The sequence below is a fragment of the Myxine glutinosa genome, chromosome 2 (genome assembly GCF_964187855.1).
Source record: "Myxine glutinosa chromosome 2, kmMyxGlut1.1, whole genome shotgun sequence".
NCBI lineage: Eukaryota > Metazoa > Chordata > Myxini > Myxiniformes > Myxinidae > Myxine > Myxine glutinosa.
In genome coordinates, this window is record NC_136262.1 from 119,737,634 (window position 1) to 119,764,867 (window position 27,234).

At 43.9% G+C, this 27,234-nt stretch overlaps 1 protein-coding gene across 1 annotated transcript in view; it reads left to right on the plus strand.

Annotated features, from left to right (window-relative positions):
* The window catches only part of UBR4 (ubiquitin protein ligase E3 component n-recognin 4), a 203,382-nt gene that overhangs the window by 141,670 nt on the left and 34,478 nt on the right, over nt 1-27,234 (plus strand). Inside the window, exons 59-81 of the mRNA XM_078771567.1 lie at nt 10,588-10,765; nt 10,919-11,023; nt 11,238-11,375; nt 12,568-12,742; nt 13,096-13,192; nt 13,927-14,037; nt 14,167-14,280; nt 14,387-14,605; nt 14,729-14,878; nt 15,143-15,382; nt 15,540-15,618; nt 15,882-16,025; nt 16,131-16,329; nt 18,863-19,010; nt 19,527-19,612; nt 19,721-19,808; nt 20,841-21,034; nt 21,162-21,401; nt 24,073-24,211; nt 24,308-24,433; nt 24,610-24,747; nt 24,865-25,226; nt 25,469-25,559. Coding sequence (XP_078627693.1) covers nt 10,588-10,765; nt 10,919-11,023; nt 11,238-11,375; nt 12,568-12,742; nt 13,096-13,192; nt 13,927-14,037; nt 14,167-14,280; nt 14,387-14,605; nt 14,729-14,878; nt 15,143-15,382; nt 15,540-15,618; nt 15,882-16,025; nt 16,131-16,329; nt 18,863-19,010; nt 19,527-19,612; nt 19,721-19,808; nt 20,841-21,034; nt 21,162-21,401; nt 24,073-24,211; nt 24,308-24,433; nt 24,610-24,747; nt 24,865-25,226; nt 25,469-25,559 — 3,561 coding nt within the window. The remainder of the gene's footprint in view (nt 1-10,587; nt 10,766-10,918; nt 11,024-11,237; nt 11,376-12,567; nt 12,743-13,095; nt 13,193-13,926; nt 14,038-14,166; nt 14,281-14,386; nt 14,606-14,728; nt 14,879-15,142; nt 15,383-15,539; nt 15,619-15,881; nt 16,026-16,130; nt 16,330-18,862; nt 19,011-19,526; nt 19,613-19,720; nt 19,809-20,840; nt 21,035-21,161; nt 21,402-24,072; nt 24,212-24,307; nt 24,434-24,609; nt 24,748-24,864; nt 25,227-25,468; nt 25,560-27,234) is intronic.

The window sequence follows — 27,234 nt, forward strand, 5'->3', positions numbered from 1 at the left end:
CAACTGCAACTCACCACAGGTGAGTTCAATTACAAAGTAAAGGAAAATCACCTGCTTGAAATCTAATTATGTCCAACAACTTCTAAAAGGTGCCAATGATATTGTCCAGGCCATTTTAGGATTGCTGTGTGGAATAAGATAAGATTTAGTAATTTTTTCAGCTTTTGTTGTTTTGTTCCACTGCAAACGAAAGAAATACAAATTTGGAGACCAAAATATTTTTTAATTTTCAAAAATTTTCTGGAAGAAATGGTGAATTATTTGACAAAAGTGCAAGGGTGCCAATATTTTTGGCCACGACTGTTTCTGTATATGTTACTAGCAGAAGTACCCGGCATTGCCGGGCGGGGGAGGGGAGGGGGAAGATGAGGGGAGGGGAACGGGGGGGAGGAGAGGAGAGGGGAGGAGAGGGGGGGAGGGGAGAAGAGGGGGGGGAAGTACCCGGCATTCTGTGTATAAACGTGAGGGAGAAGAGGAGGGGTGGGGAGAAGAGGGGGGGAGGGGGAGGGAAGAAGAGGGGGGGGAGGGGGAGGGGAGAAGAGGGGGGGAGGGGGAGGGATGGGATGGGAGAGGAGAGGGGTGGGAGGGGGGAGGGGGAGTGGGAAAAGGGAGGGGGAGGGAAGGGGAGGGCCAGTCAGCAATGACGTTGCAGTTCTCATGGTCGGAGAGCAGCACAACAATCGCGACATCGTCCTGAATCTTCGCAACAGCACGAAGCGGATTTTGGAGACTCACCGATCCTGTGACGCCCTCCAGTACCGGCGTTGCCGGGTGGGGGAAGGGAGACCCATACATTCCCAACCCGTACATTCGCCCTCTCGACTCAAGCTCACTCGGACAAAAGCCTCGCACAAATTACACCGTGAAGGCCCAATGGCCATGTCTATGCCACAAATCAAGTACGTGAGCGAGTCGGGGGCACTGAATTGAAAATATATAGAACGCTCATACTCCGTGAAAAGTGAAGCTACAATATTTTTGAAAAATTTCATTGGTTGCTAGGAGACGGCAGCATGTAAAAACCGTTTGAATATTTGCAATACAGTTTGATCCAGAGGTAAGTGGTATGGTCTTGCTGGTTGGTGGACACGATATGTGTAAGGGAAATTATTTTGGTGTCCTGTATCTGGTCGTGCTAGTTGGTGAACACAGTACATTTAAGGGAAATGATTTTCTGTCATTCTTCTGAGTGGTTGCTTCTCCTTCCCCGTATTTTTGTTCATTTTATTGTTTTTTTCCACTCTCTTGAGTTGTGGGCCTTCCTGGTATTACATTTATCATCATCATCATTGGAATGTCTTGTAAAGATACGGACATCAAGTCCGTATCTTGACGCAGAGAGCATCAAGCACCATCTTTTTATACCAGGCAACGGCAACGCCCTAACGCAGACCTCGCTCGGCCCCGCCCACAGCAACCTCGCTCGGCCCCGCCCATAGCTGCCTCGCTCGGCCCCGCCCACAGCGACCTCGCCCGGGCCCGCCCACAGCGACCTCGCTCGGTCCCGCCCACAGCGACCTTGCTCGGTCCCTCCCACAGCGGCATCACTCCGCCCTACACGGCACTATCGATATATTATTCGTACAATGCCGGGTACTTCTGCTCGCTGAAAACAAATCTATGTGAAACATGCTAAATCATGCTAAATGCTAATCATGCAGAAGTACCCGGCAAAAACGCAATCGCTCTGAAATACGTGCGAACGCGTAACTGAGTTAATGGCGGCAACGAACATCACGTGATCGCTCTGAGCGAATCAGCGCGCTGCTCTGCTGCCGGTCAGATTCCGGCCATAATATTTCGCGCTGAGATAAAAATATGGTAAAAACATATTATGAAAACAAATTTTTAGGTCAGCCATGTTCGTCCCAGGCTCAATGGCCATGTCTGTGCCAAATATCAAGTACGTGAGCCTCTCCGTTTAGGAGTCTATCGGTAACATTACACACACACAAACTGTGTTTTATATATACTAGGGCATGCCCGTACAAAATTATATCCCCCCCCTCTATTTACATGAAATGGTTTGGTCCATTCGCAAAGCCAAAGCGGACGGCTTGCGAGTACGGTGACAATCCCCCCCCTCTATTTACATGAAATGGTTTGGTCCAAAGCGAACGGCTTGCGAGTACGGTGACAATCCCCCCCCCCCCCCCCTCTATTTACATGAAATGGTTTGGTCCAAAGCGAACGGCTTGCGGAGTTTGGTAAAGAAATCGCCATAGCTCGGTAACTACTTCTCCGATTAATATGAAACCTTGAAAAGGCACATCCTCGGGTCCCCAGCAATATACCTGGCAAGTTTCAAGTATATCGGACCCGTGGTTGTCGAGAAACAGCGGTCGCATACACACACACAGACACACACACACACACAGAGATTACTGGAATTATAGATAGATAGATGATGCAACTATGAACCGATTTGATTTCGGTGTCAGAGGTCAGATGTTATGTCAGGTAAAAATGTGATACTTGTGAACAGCTGAAGGGATTTAAATCAAACTTGGTTGCCTGAGACACTGTTGTTGGTGAAACAATAGCAAGTTGAGCTGTTTTTGTCATTGAAGCTCCTGCCAAACACGCCCCAACAATCACCTCTCTTTCAAGATCACTGAGGTCTCCTCTTGCAGGCATGCTAGCCATAATTATGGGCAAGCAGGCATGCGTAGTATTTTTATACATGACCCTAAGTATGCTGGGATGTTATTTGCTGAACTATAACATTGGCCACACTTGTGTGGAAACAGTTCCTTTCAATATACTTGGTGCCCCTTATTTACCCAGTTGTGTCCATTTTTTTTGTTCACTACCTGCACAATGTACATGTATCATGTTCTATGAACTATATTTGCTGATTATTCTATCCTCTTTTCTAATGATACAAGTACTTTATTGGATGCTCTCAATATATCTTCAGTATCTTTCCGAGTACCCAAAGGCAAATATGGTGCCTTCAGAAAGTATTCACACCCCTTGACTTTTTTCACATTTTGTTGTGTTACAGCCTGAATTTTAAATGGATTAAATTGAGATGTTTTTGTTACTTATCTGCATAATATCCCATAATGTCAGTGGATTTTTTTTTCTTAGAAATCCATTTCAAAATAATTAAAAATGAAAAGCTGAAATGTCTCGAGTCAATAAGTATTCAACCCCTTTGCGATGACACTCCAAATTGAGATCAGGTGCATCCAATTTCCTTTCGTCATCCTTGAGATGTCTCGACAACCTGATTGGAGTCCACCTGTGGCCAATTCAATCCAAAGAAACACACCTTTCTATATGAGGTTGCACAGTTGACAGTGCATGTCAGAGTAGAAACTCTACCATGAAGTCCAAGGAACTATTCGTAGAACTCCGATATAGAATTGTGAGGAGGCAAAGATGTGGGGGAGGGATTAAAACAATTGCTCGGGTGTTGAAAGTTCCAAAAAGCCCAGTGAGCTCCATTTTAATGAAATGGAAAGAATATGGAACTACCCATACTCTTCTTCGAACTGGCTATCCGACCAAACTGAGAAACTGGGCAAGCAGGACTTTGGTCAGTTTGGTGACCAATAACTCAATGACCACTCTGACAGAACTACAGAGTTTCTAGGCCGAGATGGAAGCACTTGCCGGAAGGACAACAGTCATAGCACTTCACAAATCTAGGCTTTATGGGAGAGTGGTCAGACAGAAGCCATTCCTGAGAAAAAGGCACATGCCTGAAGTTTGCAAAAAGGCATACCAAGGACTGCGACCAAGACACAAATGATTCTGTGGACTGGTGAGATGAAGATTGAACTCTGTTCTGAATGCAAAGCGCTACGCTTGGTGGAAACAGCTCATCACCCATCTAACATCATACCTACTGTGAAGCATGGTGGTGTCAGCATCATGTTATGGGGATGGTTTTAAGCAGCAGGGACTGAGATACTTGTAAGGATAGAAAGAATAATGAATGGAGTCAAATCCTTGAGGGGACCATGCTACAGAGTGCAAAAGATCTTAGACTGTGGCAAAGATTGTCGTTCCAACAGGACAACAACCCCGAGCATACAGCCAAGCAACACTGGAATGGCTTCAGAACAAGAACGTGAAATTCCTTGAGTGGCCCAGGCAAAGCCCAGACTTGAATCACATTGAGAATCTGTGGAAAGACTTGAATATTGCTGTTCACCGACGCTCCCCATCCAACTTGACAGAGCTTGAGCAAATTTGCAAGGAGGCATTGGAGAAAGTCCCCAAATCCAAATGTGCAAAGCTGATACAGACAGACCCAAGAAGACTCAAAACTGTAATCGCTGCCAAAGGTGATTCTACGAAGTATTTCAATACTTATGTAAATTCAGGGGGTTCAATACTTACGTAAATTAGATATTCTGTATTTTTTTTAATTTTATTTTGTAAATATTTCTAAAAATTAAATTCCACTGACATTATGGAGTATTTTGTGTAGATCCGTGACAAAAACATCTCGATTCAATCCATTTTAAATTCAGGTTGTGACGCAACAAAATGTGCAAAAAGTCAATGGGTGTGAATACTTTCTGAAGGCAGTGCCTTCAGCCCAAATCCAAATTTGTCCCAAATACAATCTAGCCTCACCAGTCTCAGTTGTTTGGGCATCATTAGCCAGTATATAAGCTGAAAGGCTTCAAAGTCACTAAGTGGAGGAAACAGCGATATGTTGCCCCGACGAGCCCCAACAAGGGCGAAACCAGGTTGGTACCTTCACTTTTCATCTGTTTGGTGACAGCTTTTGACTTTGCTTTGTTTTTTTTTGTTTTTTGGTATACAAGATCGAGGCTCGTGAAAGAGCCAACATTAATCACACAAAAAGTCAAACCGACACATAAAACACAAAATAAGGGGACAAGACAAGACAAGATACAAGATACAAGATACAAGACAAGACAAGACAAGATAGACAAGATGGGGAGAGAGGGGGAAGGACACAAACACAACATTTGAGAGCAGGGCCATCGAGAGAACTGTGGGAGGGAGAGGGCTTGGAGGGAGGTGGGAGACGTATAAAACATATGGACACTGCAAGGACTTCCAGGAAAGAAGTTGGAATTTCAAAAAAGTGTATCTGGGGTGAATTAGTGGGGTTAGAAAAGATCAAGGTTTTGGATGGGGGAAGATAAGAGATGGTGTTCAACAGCTGTTTCAAAGACCTGGAGGGAGGAGTGGGATTGAAGGGAGTGGGGGAGTTTGTTACAGAGGTGGGAGAAAAGGGGAATGAAAGAGTGAAGGTGAGCAGAGAGCCTAGATTTTGGCAGATTAACCATAAGAGGGTTGCTGGCAGATCTTGTGTGACCTGTACGAATATTTGGGGGACAGAGCACAGAGAGAGCTGGGAGAGCAAGGCCGGAGAGGAGTCGGTAGAAGACAGAAAGACCACCAACCTGCTTGCAGTGAGTGAGTGAAAGGCCCTCGGAGTTAGCTTCATCGCGGGAGATTCCAATGATTCTGAAAGCTTTGGTTTCAACAGCATGAAGCCGAGCTAGGTGTGAGGCAGGAGCACCGGCCCAGAGGGGGTAACAGTACTAGTGTGTTCAAAAAGTATCCGACCTTTATTTTTCGTGCGTAAAAAAAAAAGAAGCTTGGGAGGCGTTGATTGGTGCATGTATGTAGGCGATCCTAATGCACACGCGTGAATTTTTTCACACCTGTAGAAGCTGTCATTCGACGGCTGACCGCCGATGGGTGAGGAAATGTAAGTGAGCGTCGTCGGATTTTCGTTTTTGACAAAATGACGGAAAAACTTGAACAGCGCTACTGCCTCAAATTTTGTGTAAAGCTTGGCGATTCCCAAGTGGAAACGATCCGCAAGATTCAACACAGTTCATTCCATTATGAAGGCGGATTTGGGCTTCAGGAGAATCTCAGCGAAGTTCGTACCAAAGCTGCTAACGATTGAGCAGAAGCAACTCCGTTTGGAGATCGCACAGGGCATGCTGGAGACTGTGAACAGCGATCCCAGCTTCCTCAACACAGTGATCACTGGCGATGAGTCCTGGGTTTATGGGTACGACCCAGAAACCAAGTTGCAGTTTTGATGCAAGTTTGATGAAACACAAAATTTGATGCAGTAGCGTTGTTCAAGTTTTTCCGTCATTTTGTCAAAAACGAAAATCCGACGGCGCTCACTTACATGTCCTCACTCATCGGCGGTCTGCCGTCGAATGACAGCTTCTGCTGGTGTGAAAAAATTCACGCGTGTGCATTAGGATCGCCTACATACGTGCACCAATCAACGCCTCCCTAGCTTCTTTTTTTTTTACGCACGAAAAATAAAGGTCGGATACTTTTTGAACACACTACGTATTCCATTGAGCTGCGGATGAAAGCCTTGTATGTGGTGAGGAGTTGAGCTGCAAGATGCCCTTCTGGGTTTGCAGTCATCACGTCTTTGTGATGAAATCATCATGGTGTTGGTCTAAGTTCGGAGCATTCAGTATTTATATACAGCATACAGTCACGTGAAAAAGTAAGTACACCCCATGTGAAGTTTTGACTTTTTCAACATATTTCAACATAGTTATTTGATCTTCATTTCAACAATATTGATAGATAAAGGTGATATAATATAACAAATATCATGAAACATTTACATTTTGTAGTCCATTGTATAATTTAAATAAACATAAATGCAAATTTCGCATGTGGAAAAAGTAAGTACACCCCTACATTTATCACTACTTCAAATACCTAAAATTAGAATCAGGTGCACCAGCTCAGGTGCAAATGATTAGAATATCGTTCGAGAGGATCTTGGAGGAACCTGTCTTATTTAAACCTCAGACATTTAGCTTGGTTTGCTCATTGTTGTTTAAGTGTGCGGCGTCACCATGCCTAGATCAAAAGAGCTCTCTGAGGCCTTCAGAAAGAAGGTTATAGATGCCTACGAGTCTGGGAAGGGATTTAAAAAGATCTCCAAACAATTTGAAATCAATCATTCGACTGTCCGGAAGATCATCTACAAGTGGAGAAGATTCCAAACAACTGCCAACTTGTTCAGGCCAGGCTGCCCCAGCAAATTCAGCCCGAGAGCAGACCGCAAGATGCTGAAAGAAGTTTCTAAGAACCCCAGAATGTCATCATGGCACCTACAGGTAGCTCTTGCCACTGTTGATGCCAAAGTTCTCGAGTCTACCATTAGAAAGAGGCTGCACAAATTTGATCTACATGGGAGGTGTGCCAGGAAGAAACCTTTTCTGTCCAGAAAGAACATCAGGGCAAGACTAAAGTTTGCCAATGAACACCTAGGCAAAGACTAGCACTTCTGGAACAATGTGCTCTGGACAGATGAGTCAAAGGTAGAGCTATTTGGCCACAGTACCAGAAGACATGTTTGGCGAAAACCAAAGACAGCATTTGACCACAAGAACCTGATACCAACTGTAAAGCATGGTGGTGGAAATATTATGGTTTGGGGCAGCTTTGCTGCATCAGGGCCTGGGCAGCTCACCATCATAGAATCCACTATGAATTCTTCATTGTACCAGAGGTTGCCTGAGGATAATGTGAGGCCATCTGTCGGAAAGTTGAAGCTCAACCAAAGGTGGACCTTGCAACATGACAATGACCCTAAACATACCAGTAAATCCACCAAGGAATGGTTGAAAAGAAAGAAATGGAAGGTTCTGGAATGGCCAAGTCAAAGCCTGGATTTAATTCCCATCGAGATGTTGTGGGGGGATTTGAAACGAGCTGTGCATGCAAGAAACCCCTCAAACATCGCACAGCTGAATGAATTCTGCATGGAGGAGTGGGCAAAAATTTCTCCCAGTCGATGTGAGAGACTGGTAGACAGTTATAAGAAACGCCTACTTGTATTGAGGTTGTTTCTACCAAAGGGGGCAATACCACCTATTAGAGCCAAGGGTGTACTTACTTTTTCCACATGCGAAATTTGCATTTATGTTTATTTAAATTATACAATGGACTACAAAATGTAAATGTTTCATGATATTTGTTATATTATATCACCTTTATCTACCAATATTGTTGAAATGAAGATCAAATAGCTGTATTAGTGTAGCAGCATAGCAAACCTGTTGTGCATTTTGTGATACAAGCACCAAATTTGGCACAAATGTACATTAATATGTTGCGAACATTTTCAGATATTGGGCCACTTGAAATTCCGTAATTTTTTTTTTCAAATTTTTTCAAATTTCGTAATTTCAAATTTTTCGGGTGACACCGTCACAATTTCGGTCTTCGAGGCCGGCCGATATAGTGGGGCGGCTTAGCCCAAATATTCAAAAGAATTGTGCATTTTGTGATACAAGCACCAAATTTGGCACAAATGTACATTAATATGTTGCGAACATTGTGTGGTCAGCAATGAAGACGAGAGTCTGAATTACATGTATGCAAAAGACCTTGTGAACCAGTGAAGCAAATACACGGGTAAGCATGAATTAAATCTAGGGCATGATATAATTTCCATGATGTTTACCTCTACACTCAATGGTGGAAGGAGGTAATGTTTTGATCCCAGCTTGTCTGTATGTCTGTTTGTCTGTTAGTCCACAAAATTCCAGACAAAGCTTGTAGTAGTGGTAGTTGTAGTGGTAGTGGTAGTGGTGATAACAGAAATTGTTATATAGAATTGAACTTATATTATTATTATATGCAGAAAATAACTTCATTTCTGTATGCCCTGCAGTGGCCAGGTTAATTGGTTTATGCACTGAAGGGGTCACCCTGGTGTGCACTGCTGTGTTCTGCCTCACTGAGTTGTTCAGGTATGATGTACTCAGCACAAGCTTCCGGTCGGCCTGGAGGTGGGGGTGCGGGGCCTGTCACGGAACGTCAAAACAAACGGCCTGCCGGGGCCGCCCAAAAGTCGGGCGTGAGGGGCGCGTCCACTAATGGAACGCCTCTCGCTTCCCAGATCGAGGGCCACGTGGTCAGGAGAACCTCGTCCCTTCCGGTCACACTTTGCCTATCGGCCGGCCTCGAAGACCGAAATTGTGACGGTGTCACCCGAAAAATTTGAAATTACGAAATTTGAAAAAATTTGAAAAAAAAAATTACGGAATTTCAAGTGGCCCAATATCTGAAAATGTTCGCAACATATTAATGTACATTTGTGCCAAATTTGGTGCTTGTTTCACAAAATGCACAATTCTTTTGAATATTTGGGCTAAGCCGCCCCACTATATGTTGAAATATGTTGAAAAAGTCAAAACTTTACATGGGGTGTACTTACTTTTTCACGTGACTGTATATAGTTGCAAATTGACTCCTCCCATGCTCTTCAAGCCGAAGAAAGCTGCATCATACAACCATGAAAGACTACACAAGGTAAGCCCCCTCGCTGCTTCACACACTTTCCAGGGTTTCTCCAGAGCTGTAAAGATATTCACACATAGTACATAGATGAGAATCCCAATGCTACACACCCTCTCAGCCGCCGTAGCACTTCCTCTTACTGGCGAATCATCAGCCACAGCGCATACCTTGTACATCCCTTTCACCAACATAACTTCCGCTTCCGGCACTCCCATCCACCTCAGTGTCACCATGACCATCTCTCGGGACAGTGTCGTAGGCCTTCTCCAGGTCCACAAATCCCAATGCCATTTCACTTTGCACCTCCAAACTCTTCTCCACCAGTTGTTTCAGTGCAAACAGCCCATCTGTCATCCTCCTACCCTTTCCAAACCTCTGTTGCTCTTCTCCGATCTCCATCTGCAAACTCTTCCTTATCCTTACAACAACAACAACAACAGGCATTTTAAGGCCATTTTCCCTGCTAGAACAGGGGTTAGCCTTGCGGTCCCCATGACAATCTTCTCCATTTTGCCCTATTTTCTGCATCTTCCCTTGTTAACCCCCTTGCCCGCATTTCTATTTCCACCACTTTTAGCCAAGTCTTTCTCGGTCTTCCCCGTCCTCTACTTCCTTCTACATTCATTTCCATCACTCTTCTCAACCAATCACTTTCATCCTTCCTCAACACATGATCAAACCATCTCAACCTGTTGCTCTTCACATCCTCCATCACAGGCTCTATTCCCATCATATTTAGCAATTCATCATTTGTCTTCCTCTCTCATATTGGCGTCCGGCGTCAGGAAGGGCATCCGGCCATAAAAGCATTGCCTCAAACAGGGAACCATGATTGTCATGGGGCCCACAAGGCTAACCCCCGCTCTAGCGGGGAAAAATGGCCTTAAAACGATCATTCATTCATTCATATTCTCTCAACGGTACTCCACACATCCACCGAACCATTCGCATTTCCACCCTTTCCAGCCTTCGTTGCTGCTCTACGTTCATTACCCATGTCTCGCTCCCATAAATCATAACACTCCTCACACATGCAGCATACACCTTTCCCTTCAGCTTCAACGACACTCCCCTCCTCGTCAGCACGCCACTTAGTTCCCGAAACTTCTTCTGTTCCTTGTCCTTACGTCTAGAATTATTTCTCGCACCTTCATGACATGATTTAGGAGCATATTGCCTCTGTGCTTCCCCAGATCTTGAACATTGCACTTCCCCTTCCATAGTAAAATGATTATTAATCGTTTTAAAATGTTCCCTTACCTTGCTTCCACATTTTTTGCCCTTTTGCAGTCAGAGGCAATGGTTCTGGAGTCATCAGAAGGCGGAAGTGCAGTTGGTGCATCTCCACTGGAGGCCTTGCTTGCTGGTGCAGAAGGATTTCCTCCAAGTTTGGACATTCCACCTGATGCAGATGATGAGACCATGGTAGAGCTTGCCATTGCTTTAAGTCTTCAGCAGGACCAACAAGGTTAGCATAAGGTCTTCCCTAAGCAATAGGTCCACAGCTTCTCTGAAATCTGCAAAACCTGCAAAATCTGAACATTCTCATTTTTACACTAAACCCAATGCCCATGCATGTTATTATAGCTCTGTAGCTCAGACATCTTGGCTGTCCCAGCAGGAGGTGGAGGCAACACCTTAAGGCTGCAGAGTTTGGGGTTGCCTGGTCAAGGCCAGAGCTCTTCTTCCCTGGATGCTGGCACCCTCTCTGACACAACCGCTTCTGGTGTGCAAACCTTTATTCATCTCTGTCAACACGTTTAAAAACCTGCCCCCAGTGAAGAGTCCTAATTGTTTTTATTTTCCTTCCTCTTTAATTCATTGTTTGTGGAAGCTTTAACATGAGGTAAAGTTTTGCGTTCGTACTTATGACCAGTTCTGTCTGGTAACCCTCCTCTGGTTCTATTTTCTGTCATGGGGGTTTCCACGTGCCTCTGCAGCTCCAGCATCAGACGATGAAGGAAGCACACTGGCAACAGATGGCTCGACATTGCGGACTTCACCTGCAGAGCATGCAGGTAGTGCTGGCTCTGAGAGTGGCGGAAGTGCCGTGGATTCTGTCACTGGAGAGCAGAATGGTAATGTTGGCTTGTTTGATATGTCATGGGTCCAGGTGTGTGCTTTTTGCTATTTGGGAAATCTTTACTTAACTTCACTTATCTTTCATGATGGATCATCGACACTCTTGATGTCTTTATTCTGATCTTACCACAATGCTAGTACCTGCCTTGATTACTGAGGCCAAGCTCTACTCCTTTTTTATACAAAGTCAAAGCTCATGGAAGGACGTAACAGAACGGATCAGGACACAGCAGAACAAAATAAACATCAAAAGGATTAGGGGAAAACACCAACAGCTGGGCCGAGGGTCAAAATAGACGGCAACAGACAATAATGGATACGGGCAACAATGAGGGGTTGGAAAGAATGCAGGAGGTGGGACAAGATGGATACAGAGGCAAACTCTCAGGAAGAAAAAACTGGAAATTTGGGGGTAGATCTGATTTATCGGGGTTGAAATGTTTTAGATTGGGGATGATCTGGGATTGTTGTGAACAGCTTTCTTGGAGACCTGGAGGGAAGAATGAGATTGAGGAGAATGTGGAAGTTGGTCCCACAGTTGGGGAAAAAGAGAGGAATGATTGAGTGGAGGTGAGCAGTGATTCCTGGTTCTGGGAGTTTCACCAGAATGGTGTTGATGGTGAACCGTGTGTGCCCTGCGGAAACCTGGGAGGGGGGGAAGCCATAGATTTGTAATACCATAGTACTTTATTATGTTCATACCTTTCGCGTTGCAATGGAATAATCACCTTCCGTTCTCACCGTCGCAGCACATATGCTATTCCTTTAGACAGTGTCAGAAAATAAATGTGTATCAGCCAAAGTTAACCGGGATTATGTATTTTAAGGAGTGTCTATATTTAGGAGCAAAGGAGCAAAAACGAAGCACGTGCGGTCAAAAAACGGAGGCATAAGCAGCAAGCTGACGAGGCCAGCCATAGACGAGTCGGCCAGGCAAGTTTGACAATCCAATACAACTAAGTATGGGTTGGCACAGAAAATTGGATAAAAGCTTGACGAGCAACACAGGAATGAAAGTAACACAGTAAACCATGATGTATCTGGTCCGAGAAACTTAGCGTTGTTGAGCTGGCGGGAGGAACTCATTTACCAGCAACACACGTGTATCAATCCCGAATCAAAAAGTACTCTTGTTCTAAAGCACGCAATGCCATGCTCGCTCTCTCACTTAATTTGTTTCCATTACAGCATCTGGAAGAAGCAGTGCTTATGGGGATGGAGGAGTGGAAGTCGTTGCTGCACGTGGTCCTGGTAGTGTGAGCTCGAGCACAGGAGCTATATCTACCACCATGGGACAACCTGAAGACCCCGGTTCGGACCCGGAGCCGGAGCCTGAAGCGGGAGATGTGGGAGAAGCTGGAAGGTGAAAAAAAGATTGTCACCTTTAGTTTTGTAATTATGGGAAAAAAAACTTCTATATTTTGGGATGAAAGAACGTATTTTGCAAGGTTTTGGTACCCATTTGTTTGTGTTTCAGGTTTAGAGTAAGTGACTGGGATTGTAGGTGAAGTCTACATTTAATTCCCGAAGGCATTGTGACACATTAGGCAAGCTAAGGAAGGGTGTGGGACTTGTACCTGTGTGAGCTTGTGATTATTGCTCACGGTGCAGTGCATTCCATCCTATCCATGATAGATTTATGGGAGCTGATAACCGAGGCGTGTTTGTTTGACCGATAACTTCACTCATGTTGTGTTAACTTTCCATCTCCGTCAGGCTGCATATTGTCCGTCTCATCCTTCTTGAGCAGCTTCTCCTGCACCTAGACCAGGTTCGCTCAGTTGGTGGGGTCCAAGCCATACCCTTCATGCAGGTATGAGAATATTTACTAATCCCCTTTTACGTGATGAACCGTGGATTCGTTTTCAATCCTTTTTTTAACGTTCCTTTAATTTTCTCCTAAGATTTCCAATTTTTATTTGGAATGATAAGTGCAGGCCATTTCCATTTGCTTTGATTTTCTGTTCTTCCTCCAGTTTTGAGATCCTCTAGTAAGTTATTCTTTTTATAAATGTACGTCTATCACGATGATGCTGCACGACAGGAACTCGCTGTTCTGTTCGAGGAGGTATTGAGCACAACGTACTTTGATATATCGACATTAATTGTCATGCAGTGTCTTTTGAAGAAGAGGTAGGCCTGTGGTCCAGTACAGTGATGGTCCCCTCGAATGATTTCGGGATCAAGACCATTTCAGAAAGCTAATGATCGCGTTCCCACAGCAGGAAATGGGTCTTTATAAAGGGTACAGTTGCTCTTTGTTGGTGGCTGATCTTAATTTTTTTCCCTGAATAAAATGTTGACACAGGTTATGTTAACTGCCATGAGGAAAACTATGAGTGAAGTGACGTTTCGTGCATGAGCCCTTCTTCAAAGCAAGAATTTTTCTCATTTGGTTGAGAAAATGTTATTTATGGTGTTGATGATTATTTTGTTCACATATTTTTACAACAATACGGATTTTGTTTTTCTTGATTGGCTTGCGTGATTTTACGCTTGCAAATCAAACGCTAAGATGTATTGTCATGCGGGTTACCTTCTCACCAGGTTGTGCTGATGTTGAGTTCTGACTTGGACAGCGAGGCAGAGAAAGACAGAGGCGCTCTGGACAACTTGCTCTCGCGTCTCGTCGCTGAACTTGCGATGGATAAAAAGAAAGCAAGTCCACATATCTGTCTTTGTTTGATTGTAAATTATTTAAGGCCATGTTTGGAGGAAAACTGGTGAAGAATGCTTCAAGTGAGCTATATATTACAGACGCTATTATTATTATCTCTCGTTTTGCAGGACGCTACGAGCTTTGCCGAACGCTCTCCAACTAACGAGGTGATTCTCGTTATCCTTCGCTTGCTCAGCGTCTTTATGTCAAGAACAAAATCAAGTTCCCGCCTCGGTGCAGAGGTGAGTCAACCATCCACATCTGGTCTTTCCCCCAGTTTTTGTTAAGCTCTTCCCTCCCTTCAATACATGCAATGATTCGCCATTCGTCTTTGGCCACATGCTCCAGGGCTCTTTGATCTCCAGTTCGACCGCGAATGCGTTGCTCGACTCGGGTGCAGTGGACCACTGTCTTTGTGTCCTGCGATCTTTGCTGGAGTACTGGCGTGGACTGCAGATTCACGAGGACCCGGGGACCGGGGGTACCGCCCCACGTCAACTATTGAGACCCCATGCGCCTTCGCCACCTCCTGACATGAGTCCTTTCTTTCTCCGGCAGTATGTCAAGGCAAGGTTTCAAATTCTCTTGCTAGCCTTTCTCTAATGGTGGAACATGACTTTTTACTTTGTTCACGATTCATTTGTAGACTGCTCTGCCTTTGTCTGATGTCTCATTCGCTTATTTCTTCAGGGTCATGCAGCGGACGTGTTTGAGGCATATCCACAGCTGCTCACCGAGATGGCACTGAGACTGCCATACCAGATGAAGAAAATTGCGGATGCTGATCCAGCTGTAGCCCAGCCAGTCTTTGACCAGGCTTGGTTTTATTTCCTGTGTGAGGTCAGAATATTTTGAGGATACATGGACATTTGGAAACAAACTGTTGAGAGTGCTTACTTAAAGTATTACTTTACTGGGGGGGTCCCACTTGAAATTCAAATTGTTATCTGGTTTTCAGAAGTACCTGGATAAACTACATATCATCTGGAAGAGTAGCCGCTAAGGAAGGCTTAGAGCCCTGTTTTATATGCTGGTGCATGTTAATTTTCAACAACTACAATAATTACAAAAACAACAACAGAACCCTCTCTTTTGTTCTTGCAGTATTTGATGACGCAGCAAACACCATTCGTTCGGAGGCAAGTAAGGAAACTGCTACTCTTCATATGTGGCTCCAAGGAGAAGTACCGTCAGCTGAGGGATCTCCACGCATTGGAGTCTCACGTGGCCGCGATACGACGGCTCCTCGCCTCGCATCCGACTCCCGACTCGCCGGCTCCAGTCATGCAAGGACAAAGCCCGGCTACGGCGGCGAGTCTTCGCTACGACTCGCTCATTGCTTTGGTATATTTTGTGGTAGTGGATCACCAACCAGGCTAGCTTTTTCGTCTATTGGTACTCAAATGGTTTGATCAAATTAGAGTTATTGATGTTTGAAGTCTAAAATGATTGGCTGAAAGATTTCTTGCTGATTGCATTGCTTTATCTTGGTCTTGTGAAGATGGAACACTTGAAGATGTGTGCAGATGTTGCGTCCCAGCGTACCGTCAACTGGCAGAAGTTTTGTCTCAAGGATGAGAGTAAGCTGCTGCTTCTCGTTTCCTGACGCATCATTATCAAGTGATTTTTAGATTTTCCTGATACCTGTGGTAAGCTCAGTGTCACCTATGACCATGGAGATTTTGTTGGTACCAGATAACTCACGTTGTACTGCGGGTTTGTCGCCACTAACAGTTCCCTCATCCACACCTTTTGTCCCGTTTCATTTTAATTCCTTAAGTTGAACCTTTAAGTGTAGAAAGCCAATCGTATCCCTTGGCCTGAAATCTTTTACCCTTCCCAGCTGTGCTCTCATTTCTCCTCCAAGCGAGCTTCCTACTTGATGAGGGAGTTTCTCCAGTTCTTCTCCAGTTGCTCACCAGTGCTCTTTGTGGAAACAAGACTCAAATTCCACAGTCTTCTCTCTTACCCAACCAGACTCTGCCTGGTACGGTGTTGTCCCGTTTTGTGCGAGTTTCTCTGAGCCACGTGACATAGATTTTGCGTTTTTCCTAATCGGTGATGCCCGTTTATAATGGTCATGTGAACGCAGACGGTGAAGGTGAGGCGGCCATCGGTGGTGGTACAACGGGCGGAATGCAGGAGGAGCAGTTTAGCGACATGCTGGTTCAGCAGCTGTGCAGGGAGGTGCAGGGGGACACTCTCGCCCGCTTTGTGCAAGCGTTCCTACTCGAGTCGAACTCCTCTGCCGTGCGATGGCAAGCTCACTGCCTCCTACTGAACATCTACAGGTGGACCTGCTCGTACGGGAACGGTCACCACATTGCCATCGTAGTAACATCTTGTTTATTGTGCTCTATTTTTGCAATAATGGAGACGAGAAGGATTATGGCAACCTATCACCTCTTCATGAAACTATTAATTAATTATGACATCATTGTGCATTTTTATGCCTCCGCTGACGATGTCACCAGAGGAATTGTGTTTTTGGGTTGTCCGTCCGTCCGTGCGTCCATTGAACGTTTCCATTATCTAAGAACAGCTGAAGGGATCCAAGTTAAATGTGTGGTACAAGTATGTACACTACCGGTCAAAAGTTTTAGAACACCTCAATTTTTCCAGTTTTATTGAAATTTACGCAGTTTAATGTCCAGTGAATAACCTGAAATGGTACAAAGGTAATCGGTAAACTGCACGAGGTAAAAAAAAGAAAAAAGTTTAGGGTTAGCAAAAACGGGAAAATAATGTAAATTGCACAGTTATATTGTAAAAAAAGGTCTTCTTCAGGGAACAAATAATGGGTTAACAACTTACAGCTGTTCTGCAGCAATGTAAGTAAATGAAGTCTTCAAAGTTGATGAAAACAATTCCTACAGGTGTCCTAACCTCTGCTGGTTACTTGATTACAAACCTCCTGTCTGTATAAAAGCAGTAATGGAACAGACTTATTACACCCTCTGAAGCATTATTTGGACAATATTGCACTGCAGGAAGTAGTATATTGGAAACTGGAGGAAGCTCTGACAGGAAGAGGTCTGGCAGACCCAAAGCCACAACAGAATCAGAAGACAAGTTTCTGAGAGTCAACAGCTTGCGTGATCGGCGGCTCACAGGACAACAGCTTAACACTGGTCGAAGTAAGCAAGTCTCAGTTTCAACTGTGAAGAGAAGACTTCGAGCTGCAGGTTTGACAGGTCGAGTGGCAGTAAGAAAGCCATTGCTCAGATGGCAAAATAAGAAAAAGAGGCTTGCCTGGGCCATTAAGCACCGCCAGTGGACTACTGAAGACTGGAAGAAGGTCTTATGGACCGATGAATCAAAATTTGAAATCTTTGGTTCATCACGCAGGGTTTTTGTATGCCGTCGAGTCGGCGAAAGGATGGCTCCTCAGTGTGTGTGACACCAACTGTCAAACATGGAGGAGGAAGCGTGACGGTCTGGGACTCTTTTGCTGGATCCAGAGTCGGCAACTTGCACAGAGTGACTGGCACCCTGAACCAAAAGGGCTACCACAGCATTTTGCAGCGCCATACAATACCCTCTGGTATACGCCTAGATGGTCAGGGGCTCATCCTACAGCAAGATAATGACCCTAAACACACCTCCAGGCTATGTCAAAACTACCTTCGAGGAAAAGAACAAGACGGTAGGCTTCAAATCATGGAATGGCCAGCACAGTCTCCAGACTTAAACCCCATCGAGCTGGTTTGGGATGAACTGGACAGAAGGGTGAAAGCAAAGCAACCTACAAGTGCAACACATTTGTGGGAACTTCTGCAACAGTGTTGGGAAGAACTTCCCGAACAATATTTGATTTCCATTGTAGAAAGAATGCCACAAGTGTGTTCGGCGGTTATATCTGCAAAAGGTGGTTACTTTGCCGAGTCAAAAATTTAAATTAAATTTTGTTAAACAAAATGATTCTATGATTTATTTTTCATCTCCAATTGTTTATTTGTTCTATGCTTAATTTCAGAGTACATTGAGATATGAAACTGCGTAAATTTCAATAAAAACTGGAAAAAATGAGGTGTTCTAAAACTTTTGACCGGTCGTGTATAATGATGTAAACATGAAGTGATTAGATTTTGACATCGAGGTCAAAGGTCAGAGGTTATGGCAGCTAAACGCCTGAAGGGATCTACGTCAAACTTTGTACAAGTATGAATAACGATTTAAAGACAAACTGATTAGATTTTGGGGTCAACAGTTCAAAGGTCAGAGGTCCCTTTAGGTAAAAATTCTGTTACCAGGCTAACTTGTGAACCAGTGATGGGATTTTGACCAAACCTGGAATAAGTAAATCAAAATAAAGACCAATAATTACCTCATTGTAGTCACAAAAAGGAAGCCAGACATTAACAACACACACACACACACACACACACACACACACACACACACACACACACACACACACACACACACACACACACACACTTGAGGCACACAGGCCTCCCGCAGGCATCCTTCCTCGCAATCAGGGTGTAGCACAGTTTCCTGTGTGCGCCATTCTTTGAGGATTGAGGATCCGTGTGATGTTTAACCAATTTGATCTGTTTATGGCCATTAACCAAGACACTTAACAATTTGGAATCTGTTTGCTAAATGCTCCAACATGATGATAGTGATTATGAGGGAAATGTGCTATTATTACAGTTACAGCAGGTACCACAGGTGTATATTACGAACTGTCAAATTATACCAAAGACAAAATGCATCTTATGAAAATGTCAGAATTGAGTTCTGAACATAATCTACCGTTTGGTAAGAGGAAAGCCATGATGATTGGCAAGTATCTTGACGTGGCTATTGTCGTCGCAGGAGTTCGGTGGCGACTCAGCAGGAGCAACTCCTGGACGTGCTGTGGGCCCTTTGGTCAAAGCTGCCGGTGTATGGCCATCGTGCCACGCACTTTGTAGACCTGCTGGGTTACTGTTCCTTGCACTCCCCGCATACATCCGAGAAGAAGGTAAAATTGAGGGTTAAACTGTGATGCTGGCGCTGAGGAGGATCACAGCGCAGTGACTGTGGAGCACTGTCATGTTCTTTATTTAATATATATATCGAATATGTATTTATATATATATTATATATAATTAAATTATTAAATATATATGGTGTAGACCTATTAAATATATATTTAATATTATGTATGTATATATATATATATATATATATATATATATATATATATATATATATATATATATATATATATATATATATATATATATATACGTATATATATATGTATATGTATATACTTCATTTCAATGATCTCATCCTGGAGGAGTGTCCACATAAATGATATCCAGGATAAGCACATTGAGACGTCATTGTACTTTGTTACATGAATTGCAAGTCCATTAGTCAACAATAGACCGATCAATGCAGTATATTGAACCTGGGATGTGGGAACAGCAAACAAAAAAGCCCCCAAATGTTTGTACTCAGTTGTGTGTTTGGTTTGGTGTTTGTTTTGCAGTTCAAGTCGTTTACACAGAAAGCGGTTGATGTTCTCCACACTCAAAACCACATTCTTGCCAACCACCCCAACTCCAATATCTATAAGTAGGAATCGCATCTTGTACTTCACTTCGTGTGCTCCTATCCAACCAAGATCCTGACCGAATGTGACCTGACCTGTAATTTTTTTTTCTTCTTTTGGTTGTTCCTCAGCATGTTGTCTGGCCTCGTGGAGTTTGATGGGTACTACCTGGAGAGTGATCCGTGCCTCGTATGCAACAACCCCGAGGTTCCGTTTTCTGTAAGGGTCTTGCCTCGGCACTCGCAGCTCCATTCTCGATCCCCATTTTTATTGTCCCCCATCGCACCACGGAGCGAAAGGGGGACTATGGTTTTCCCCTCCGTCCGTGCGTGCGTGTGTGCGTGCGGGCGTACGTGCGTGCGTAAGCGAAGGACCTCATTCGAATTTGGTGTGCGGGTCCAACCCACGTCAAAATCTAAGATGGCCGCCGCCATGTATGTCTGAACCTTGTGAGATGAATATCTTGAAAAATAAGCGAAGTACCAACTTCTAATTTGGTGTCAGTGTACCTCGGCATAAGGAAGAACGCTGTTGAAAATTTGGTCGCCACGTCAAAATCCAAGATGGCCGCCACCATATATATATGTCTGAAGATTGTGAGCGAAATATCTTGAAAAATAAGCGAAGTACCAACTTCTAATCTGGTGTGTGCGTGTATCTCGGCACAAGGAAGAACGCTATTGAAAATTGGGTCACCACGTTAAAATACAAGATGGCCGCCGCCATGTATGTCTGAACCTTGTGAGATGAATATCTTGAAAATTAAGCGAAGTACCAACTTCTAATTTGGTGTGTGGGTGTATCTCGGCATAAGGAAGAACGCTATTGAAAATTGGGTCGCCACGTCAAAATCCAAGATGGCCACCACCATATATGTCTGAACCTTGTGAGCGAAATATCTTGAAAATAAGCGAAGTACCAACTTATAATCTGGTGTGTCGGTGTATCTAGGCATAAGGAAGAACCCTATTGAAAATTGGGGCGCCACGTCAAAATCCAAGATGGCCGTCGCCATGTATGTCTGAACCTTGTGAGCGGAATGTCTTGAAAATAAGCGAAGTACCAACTTATAATCTGGTGTTTGGGTGTATCTAGGCATAAGGAAGAACGCTATTGAAAATTGGGTCGCCACGTCAAAATACAAGATGGCCGCCTTGCGTCTTCCACTTTGTCAACTGGCATCACTTCACCGACGGGGGACCTAGGCGTAACGCTTGTCTCTATTCCAACTTGTCTTTCTTCCTCTGACAGAACATCAAGTTGTCCTCCATCAAGGTGGACACCAGGTACACCACCACGCAGCAGGTCGTCAAGCTGGTCGGCAGTTACACCATCGCTCGTGTGACGCTCAAGATCAGCGATCTCAAACGTGCTAAGATGGTCCGAACGGTCAACCTGTTTTACAATAACCGGACGGTGCAATCTATAGTGGAACTCAAGAACAAGTACGTGTGTTTTTGTTTCCTAGTTTCTTCTCATGTCACAGCATTCGCTGACTGTTCTGCAGTATTGGGAAAATGCGGAGATCGTTAATTATCCCATTATTTGCTTTATCTCGCCGCTATATACCAGGCCTTCATCCTGGCACAAGGCTAAGAAGGTCACACTCACAGCTGGCCAACCAGAGGTCAAGATAGAATTGCCCTTACCCATTGTGGCCTCCAACCTCATGGTGGAGTTTGCAGACTTCTATGAAAACGTCCATGCCTCGTCTGAAACGCTGCAGTGTCCTCGCTGCAGTGCTTCGGTCCCTGCGAATCCAGGTGTATGCGGAAACTGTGGAGAGAACGTGTACCAGTGCCATAAGTGCAGGTGAACCTTCTTGCTTCACCCCTTGCAGACACATCTACATTATGAGATAGCACTCAACACTGTGGGTTTTTTGTTACCCTTGCCTTTATGATCAGCTTGAGTTCTCTAAAAAATAAGATGAAATTGATGAGAGTATTTGGTCTCCACAATTCTTTATTTCACTGTTAATATTACAGAACCTTTGTTTTTGATTCAGAACTTAATAAATCCTTTTAAAACAGAAAATAAAAAGAAATGGCATTGACAAAATTATGGACACCCTGGACTTAATATTTGATAGCATGGCCTTTGGACAAAATAACTGTAGTGAAGCACTTCCTGTAGCCATGAATGAGCTTCCTACACCTCTCTGCTGGAAGTTTGTCCCACTCTTCTTGTGTAAACTGCTCCAGTTCTCCCAGATTTGAAGGGTGCCTTCTCCTATCTGCTGTTTTCAGACCTCCCCACAGGTGTTCAATGGGATTTAGATCTGGACTAATTTCTGGCCACTTCAGAACAGTCCAGCGTATTGTCTTGAACCATTCCTGGGTGCTTTTTGAAGCGTGTTTGGGGTCATTGTCCTGCTGCAAGACCCATGATTTTCGACGGAGACCCAGCTTTCTGACACTAGGTTGAACATTGCGCTCCAAAATGCCTCGGTAATCTCCTGATTTCAAGATGCCATGCACACATTCAAGGCACTCAGTGCCAGAGGCAGCACAGCAACCCCAAAACATCACTGAACCTCCTCCATCTTTGACTGTAGGGAAGGTGTTCTTTTCTTTGAAGGCTTCATTTTGTTTTCTGTAAACATAGAGATGATGTGCTTTACCAAAAAAGCTCTAATTTGGTCTCATCCGTCCACAGGACATTCTCCCAGAAGGATTTTTGCTTGTCCGGGTGTGTTTTGGAAGACTCCAGTCGGGCTTTCTTATGTCTCTCTCTCAGCAGTGCGGTCCTCCTGGGTCTCCTACCATAGAACCCCCTTTCATTGAGTTGGTGACGGATGGTGCAAGTTGAAACTGTCGTACCTTGTGTCTGAAGGTGAGCTTGAATCTGTTTGGCAGTTGATCGAGGTGCTTTCTCCACCATTCGAACAATCCTTCGCTGCAATCTTCGATCAAGGTTTCTCTTGCCGCCATGTCCAGGGAGGTTGGCTGCAGTGCTATGAGCCTTAAACTTCCTGATAACATTGCGTATGTTGGACACAGGAACATCAAGGTCTCTGGAGATGGACTTGTAGCCTTGAGATTGTCCATGCTTGGCTTCAATCTTGTGTCTGACCTTCTCAGACAATTCTCTGGTTTTATTTCTTTTCTCCATGCTCATTGGGGTACACCCAGTGACACAAAACAGCAGAATGACCCCTTTTCTCCATTCAAACTGGTTGAATGAGTGATTTGTATATTGCAGGCACATGCAACTTACCAAAGGTGAGTTAATTTCCAAAGTAAAGGAGAATCACCTGCTTGAGATCTAATTATTTCTAACAACTTCTAAAAGGTGCCAATGATATTGTCCAGGCCATTTTAGGATTTCTGTGTGGAATAAGATAAGATTTAGTAATTTTTTCAGCTTTTTTTTTGTTTTGTTCCACTCCAAACCAAAGAAATACAAATGTGGAGACCAAAAGATTTTTTCCATTTCAACAATTTTCTGGAAGAAATGGTGAATTATTTGAAAAAAGTGCAAGGCTGCCAATAGTTTTAGCCACGACTGTAAATATCAACATCTACAGTGAAATCTGGGAAAATTTAGGAAAAAGCGATTTAAAAAACGCAATATAATTCAATAATAGGCTCTGTGGGACATGACATAAAATGGCACAAAAATTCATTTTTTCGCTCTTTTAAAGGTAAGTATTGTATGCCTGATTTTATTTTACACCGTCCAGGGACACCAGTAGTGATTGCTTTTTTTTTGTGTGTGTGTTTTATTTATTATTATTTTTTGGGGGGATTTGGATTCTACTTTTATCATACATTTTTTTATATGTTGTAATACATACCATACCGGTACAACATGGAATCATAGTTTTATTATTAACAGTGCGTTCAGACAATCATCCATTATTTATTGTGAACTGTGGTGTCTGCCCGTGCGTTTGTCGGTCTTTCGTTTTTGGCGGCTGCTTCCTGCGCTGCATTTGAAAAGCTCAATATTCACTTTTGAAATGACGGGAGAACAGGCATGTGTAAAGTTGATGCCAAATTTTATTTCCCAACCAGGATATTTTGCCCTTTTTTGGACAAATCCAACCTCTACGACCCTATGATGCACCACCATTTTGCGGTGGGCAGTATAAGTAGCTCAGAGCTTTGGCTCTGAGTGAAACCAAGAGTGCAACACAACTGACCTTTTTTTTAAAGTTCATCAAATATTATTTAAATTTATACATTTACGTAAACTTTTACCGTCACTTGGAACGGGTACTCTTCCTCGTGTGGGTGGTGTATAAGACTGCTTGAACAGCGCAAAACCTCTGGATTTTTTTTTTAACAATCTCTAACAATGAGAATGAAATCATTCTTTTATTTCAATTTAAGTATACACTTGAACACTGTAATGTGTTCTATGAACTCTCTAGTTTTCATATGTTTTGAATCCTCTTGACACGAAGTCTTCCCGATGACTTTGCTGCTTAGTTTGCAAAACAAAACCTAACCCTTGACCTGAATGGCCCTTTCTGCAGGTCCATTAACTATGATGAGAAAGACCCATTTCTGTGCAACGCTTGTGGGTTTTGCAAGTACGGGAAGTTTGAGCTCACGCTTCTCACGCGCTCCTGCTGTGCAGTGGACCCCATTGAGAACGAAGATGATCGCAAAAAGGTATCGATCGGCAATTAACACGTTCATCGTGACAACGTGCTGCTAATTCTTTGTAAATTGTGATCACCGAGTTAACCGTGCTGACGTTTGTACCAGGCCGTGAGCAACATCAATAGCTTGCTGGAGCGAGCAGACCATGTTTACCATCAGCTCATGGGACACCGACCGCAGCTGGAGGAGCTGCTGACCAGAGTGCGAGAGGCCGCAGCTGACAAGACGCAGGTGTGCTTGCTTGGTTACCTTGTCTATGGGAAATTTCAAGATTACAGAGTTGCAGGTCATTTTGTCCAACTTGCCTTGTTCATTATTTATCTTTGGACAAACGGTTGATCACCCTTTAAGCCGCTTTTTGCCCATTTGGCCTTTGGAGTTTGAGCCGTGTGCGTTACCATTGACAGGATGAGGCGGTGTCTGGGGCAGTGCCGAGTGGCGTGCCTGGAGGGCAGGCATTTATCAACAAGCATATCCAGGCTCTGGCACAGAAATACTGCGGAGATTGTAAAGTGGCATTTGACGAACTGTCCAAGATCTTACAGGTGATTGCGTGGTCATCTGGGTAATTATGAGGTAGCTCCCAAGTATTCTTGAAGACTGGTAATGCAGAAGTGCGAGTATGATTAATTTTGGTTTATCGTTCCTGCACGTCTTCGCAGAAAGTCCTTGCTTCCCGTAAGGAACTCGTTGAGTACGACGCCCAGCAGCATGAGGTAGCGACGCGATCTTCCCGCACTACGCCGACTCCGACCCCGACCCAGACGCCGACCTCTCCGCCATCCAACTCGCTTGCCACCCGGTCACCCGGACAATCGACGGCTTCATCTCGCTGCTGCTATGGCTGTTCTGCCGCAGTCACGGAACACTGCGTGACCTTACTTCGTGCCCTCGCTACCAACATAGCCATGCGTAACTTGCTTGTAGAACAAGGACTGTTACGGGAATTGTTTGAATGGAATTTGAGGAGAGGGCCGGCGGGCCTGCGTTCGGATGTCCGCAGACTCATGTGTCTGCTTAGCAGGTGAGAAATAGTACTTCATTTTGACTCGATGGCATTGCCGTAACTCTTCCTTTGATGAGGTGCCCCATTTTCTGTTATCCCTTTTTTAACAACCACAAACGTTCTTGACAACCCTACCATGACTGATTTGTCTTCACTGCTACCAGATTTGCACACTGCACAAATTTGTCATCCGCACCATGTTTGTAATGATTGTTGTTTAAACTTTAAAGCATTTACATTGATATTTTATATGTTGACAGAGATAACCCTGAGGCAACAGAGCAGCTGAATGGCCTCATTGTTGGTAGAGTATCTGATGCCTTGCGTGGCCATTGGGCCCACCCAAACTTGGTGAGCACTCTTCTCTTATCACACTTTGAATATCATATAGAATATTGCACATCAATACTTTGAGTGTGGGGGAGGGGAGGGGGGTTGTTTATAAGTGTTAAAGTTATGTTTTATGTTTATGTTAAGGGTAATTCTAGATGGTTCTAAAGGGTAACTCAGAAGGGTTCTAAACGGTAATTCTAAGGGGTTCTAAAGGGTAATTCTAAGGGGTTCTAAAGGGTAATTCTAGATGGTTCTAAAGGGTAATTCTAAAGGATTATAAAGGGTAATTCTAGATTGTTCTAAAGGGTAATTCTAAGGGATTATAAAGGGTAATTCTAGATGGTTCTAAAGGGTAATTCTAAAGGATTGAATGAAAATGAATGAATGATCGTTTTAAGGCCATTTTTCCCCGCCAGGGCGGGGGTTAGCCTTGCGGGCCCCAATTACGCCTTGCGGGTAATTCTAAAGGATTCTAAAGGGTAATTCTAAAGGATTGAATGAAAATGAATGAATGATCGTTTTAAGGCCATTTTTCCCCACCAGGGCGGGGGTTAGCCTTGCGGGCCCCAATTACGCCTTGCGGGTAATTCTAAAGGATTCTAAAGGGTAATTCTAAGGGGGTTATAGAGGGTTCTAAAGGGTAATTCTAAGGGGTTTGAAAGGGTGATTTTAAAAGATAGTTCTAAAGGGTTGTAAAGGGTAATTCGAGATGGTTCTAAAGGGTAATTCAGAATGATTCTAAAGGGTAATTATAAGGGGTTCTGAAGGGTAATTCTAGAGGGTTCTAAAGGGTTATTCTGGAGGGTTCTAAAGGGTAATTCAGAAGGATTCTAAAGGGTAATTCAGAAGGATTCTAAAGGGTAATTCTAGAGGGTTCTAAAGGGTAATTCTCGAGGGTTATAAAGGGCAATTCAGAAGGATTCCAAAGGGTAATTCTGGAGGGTTCTAAAGGGTAATTCTGGAGGGTTCTAGAGGGTTCCAAAGGGTAATTCTGAGGGGTTCTAAAGGATAATTATAGAGGGTTCTAAAGGGTAATTCTAATGGCTTTTATTTGTTTCTAGGGTTTGCCTATTTCATATTTAAAATATCCTTTGAACACAGGAGCGAGTTTTCCTTACCTGTGCCAACGGAGTCGCCGGAGGCATTATGTTTTTGGGTTGTCCATCCGGGTGTCCACCCGTCTGTCAGTCCGTGCATGTGTCCTAGATAGGTTTTTGTTCCCGCAATAATTTGAGAACAGCTGAAGGGATCCAAGTCAAACTTGGTACAGGTATGTATAATGATGTAAAGATTAACCGATTCGATTTTGGGGTCACGAGATCAAAGGTCAGAGATCCTGGTAGGTAAAAAAAATTCTGTTGCAGTGATAACTTGTGAACCAGTGATGGGATTTTGACCAAACTTAGTCTATGTATATATTATGATGCAAAGATAAACTGATTATATTTCGGCGTCAAAGGTCAGAGGTCATGTGAGGTAAAATGTGATACTTGAGAACAGCTGAAGGGATCCAAGTCAAACTTGGTACAGGTATGTATAATGATGTAAAGATTAACCGATTCGATTTTGGGGTCACGAAATCAAAGGTCAGAGATCCTGGTAGGTAAAAAAAATTCTGTTGCAGTGATCACTTGTGAACCAGTGATGGGATTTTGACCAAACTTAGTCTATGTATACATTATGATGCAAAGAT